The sequence below is a fragment of the Nannospalax galili genome, unplaced genomic scaffold, assembly GCF_000622305.1.
Source record: "Nannospalax galili isolate Female #2095 unplaced genomic scaffold, S.galili_v1.0 scaffold321, whole genome shotgun sequence".
NCBI lineage: Eukaryota > Metazoa > Chordata > Mammalia > Rodentia > Spalacidae > Nannospalax > Nannospalax galili.
This window is the reverse complement of record NW_008345972.1, coordinates 349,822-353,317: the sequence shown is the minus strand read 5'-3', so window position 1 is coordinate 353,317 and position 3,496 is coordinate 349,822. Positions and strand designations below refer to the sequence as shown.

Sequence of the window (3,496 nt, the reverse complement as noted above, 5' to 3'; positions counted from 1 at the left end):
CACTCCTAGCACCTCCAGACTTCTGATTTTGCAACACTGAGCATTGCTTGACAAGTTTAGCCAACTTGGACTGGGTTTTGTATTACATCTGGGGCTAAACTAAGATGTCATTTCTTCAGCATGTGTGGGTGTGAGAGGTAACAAAGTAGAGACCATGCTGCTGTGACAAAGAGCTCCTATGTCACCCAGAGGAAACTAGGACATAGGCTTATCAATGACACCAACTGCAGGGATGTCACCGTAGAAGTGTAGCCCTGATATTTGTACTTCTTATCATCCATTCACTCATGTTGGTGTTCTAGATAGAACCCAGGGCCTTGCAAGTGCTAGGCAAGCATTCTATCCCTGAGCTCCATTCCTATCCCTTTGTTTTTTGAGACAGAGTCTTGCTTGAATTTGCAATCCTCCTGCCTAGTCTCTGAGTGCTAGGATTATAGGCATGGGTCGCCACACCTTGTCTGGCTCTGCCATCTTTAATCCAGGGCTTTCAAATTTTATTTTATTATTATTGTTATTATTTGCTCTGGAGCTTCCTGATAACTTGGGGGAGAGAAGTCTCATTAGGAGGAGGCAGAGGCAACTCTCTTTCTCTTGAAGGCCCCAAGGAAGGCTCAAAGCTAAGAGGAGAATGGAAGGCCAGGCATGGTGGCTCACACCCTTAATCCCAGCACTTGGGAGGCAGAGGCACGTGGGTCTCTCTGAGTTTGAGGACAGACTGGTCTGCATAGCAAGTTCCAGGCCAGCTGGGGCTACAGGGGGACCCTGTCTCAAAAAGACAAAAAAAAAAAAAAATAGAGGAGACTAGAGACAGGTTTTAACCGGCAGCCAGGTGCCTGAGCACTGCTCCATCACAGTCAGTGAGGAGAAATGGGGTGAAGGCCTTAGAACCACTGGTCTTCAGTGTGGTCCGTTCTCCTTAGCATCACCCTCCTGGACTATTGTTTCTCATTCTGTAGAGACACAAACAGGTCAAAAGGGGTTCAAACAGGAGATCAGGAACCACCAGGTAGGTGAGGGATCTTCAGGTGCCTAGGTGGAGAGAAGACACCGAGCGAGTACACATCTTCCACACATGAGAGATGACCTGGAGAGGAGATGAAACTGATTATTTTGGAAGCAGCAGAGACCTTTTGTGTAATTTTTTTCCTTTAAAAGCATTTATTTAAAAAATATAAAATTAAATCAACTAGAAATATGACAACCAATTTGGGACATTAACCTATTTTTCCTATTTTAGACTTACATAAATTTAAAAATAATCTAAAGGATACATTTACTATACAGTACCTATTAATGTTACAGTATAAACCTAAACATTCTCTTCAATCAAGTGTGTAACTTCTAATCTCTAATAATCTGTTACCTATTTTAATAAATTGACAAGACTTTTGCCTGTAATGGTTTTTATTTATTCTTCCTTAACAACTCTGAGGTTTCCTAAAGTTGGGCATAAACGCTCCATTGCGAATATAAGTATTCTTTCTCTAACTGATAGATTTGTACTTGATCCACTTGTTTGTACCGCGAACTTCAAAAGGTGGCTGAGTGGTGAAGAGGTGATTGGCCAAATCCTCCAAAGGTGGCTCTGGATCAGTTGTAGCAAACTGGGCCGCTTCCTCGATTTCTCTTTTCACATCTGTATCAATTTCCTTCAGTTCTTCCACATTGCTGAGGTTGTTGCTGATCATTTGCTCTCGAAGAAGCACAACAGGATCACTTTTACTTCTCATGTCGTGAATTTCTTCTCGCGAACGGTAGCTGATGCCTGGGTCGCTCATACTGTGTCCGTGAAAACGGTAGGTCTGCAGCTCCATCACGATGGGCCCCTTTCCGGATCGGCAGTAGTCGGCAGCGAACCTCACTGCCTCGCGAACACAGAGCACATCCATCCCGTTCACGCGCAGCCCGGGGATGAAGTTGCCTCTCTTGTGGTACTCGGTGCTGGCCGCCGACCTTTCATTCGCCGTCCCCATGCCGTAGCGGTTATTCTCGCAGATGAAGACGCAAGGCAGTTTCCACAGCGCTGACAAGTTGTAAGCCTCGGCCACCTGGCCCTGGTTGGCCGCGCCATCGCCATACAGGGCCAGGCAGATCTCGCCGGTTCCCAGGTACTTACAGGCCATAGCAACCCCGGCTCCCAGGGGAACCTGGGCCCCGACAATGCCGTTGCCCCCATAGAAGTTCTTGGCGTACATGTGCATGGAGCCGCCCTTGCCTTTGGCACAGCCTCCCAGGCGTCCGGTCAGCTCCGCCAGGATGGACTTGACCGACAGGCCGCGCGTGTAGCACAGGCCGTGAGCGCGGTAGGACGTGATGACGTGATCCGAGGGGTTGATGGCGGCCTCCAGCCCCACGCAGCAGGCCTCCTGCCCGTCGCACAGGTGGCAGAAGCCACGGATGAACTTCTGCTTGTACAGCTGGTCGGCCTTCAGCTCCATCCGGCGAACCACCTGCATGGCGCGGTAGTACTTGAGGGCGTCCTCCCGGGTGAGCACCGTGGAGGTGGCCGGGCCGTCGTCCAGCCGGTACAGGTCACATCTCTTAATGTCGCAGGTGGCGTGGTTTGAGAAGTTCTGGGAGGCCAGCAGCCCTCGGCAGGCTGGAGTCTGGACAACTCCGAACAACACGCGGGACACCACAGCTGCCAGCATCTTCCTCATGGAGAACAGCCCGTCAACGGTCAGGGCGCCAAACGACCAGAGGCTTCGAAATGGCGCAGCTCCTCTGAAGCAATAATCACGGGACGCGCTCACCACGCTGCAGGCCACGCCTACGCGACCTGGGCACGTGGCTTCTTGAAGTCCCTCCCTCCTGGAAACGAAGATCTCGACACCTTTCCCTGTTGACAGACAGCGCAGAGATCCTAAAGCCGCCTTTGCACAGTAACTTGAAGCCCTTTCCCTGCTCAACTCCACAGGAATTTGGAGGCAAGAATGTTCCTCAGTGGCTAGAGGGCCAGCCAGAGGTCCCAGGTTCAACCCCCAGCATACCCTCAAATGTGGCACGTGGGGCAGTACTTGGTCAGCCATGTAATCCCAGCAGCTGCATTGGAAACCTGGAGGATCAGGACTTAAGTAACATCTTCCTCAGCCAGCTGGAGGCCCACCTGGCCTTCCAAACCCTAACATTATAATAGGTTTCTTCATTTCACTCCATTTAAAATTCATGTGCTGGAATTCATGGTCTGGCTGTGTTGTTTGCTCTGTCTTTGATAGCCTGAACCTGCTGTTTTCTTTCACTCCTGCAGGTATTGGTGATCTCCTGGGGACATTATCTGAAACGCTTTCTTCTGTGTGTCCTCTTTCTGTGGAAAGGAATAGAGGTAAAATGGAGACAAACTAACTTCTTCTTAATCCCATTCACAGGGAGGGACTGTGTTGTGAGCAATCCCGGCATCTCTGGCATGGTGGGTCCAGGGGAATTACAGTTCGTAGTGGCAGGGAGGCATGATGGCTGGAGGTGGCTGGAGCAGAGGCGGAAGCTAGGCTCTCCATCT

The 3,496-nt window shown here is 50.2% G+C and overlaps 1 protein-coding gene across 1 annotated transcript; it reads right to left on the bottom strand.

Moving 5' to 3' along the window:
• Positions 1-1,304: 1,304 nt before the first annotated feature.
• Positions 1,305-2,920, bottom strand: LOC103741428 (pyruvate dehydrogenase E1 component subunit alpha, testis-specific form, mitochondrial). The gene has a single exon (XM_008842183.2). The coding sequence runs from the start codon at positions 2,658-2,660 to the stop codon at positions 1,485-1,487; it is 1,176 nt and encodes a 391-aa protein (XP_008840405.1). The 5' UTR covers positions 2,661-2,920; the 3' UTR covers positions 1,305-1,484.
• Between the last annotated feature and the right edge of the window lie 576 nt (positions 2,921-3,496).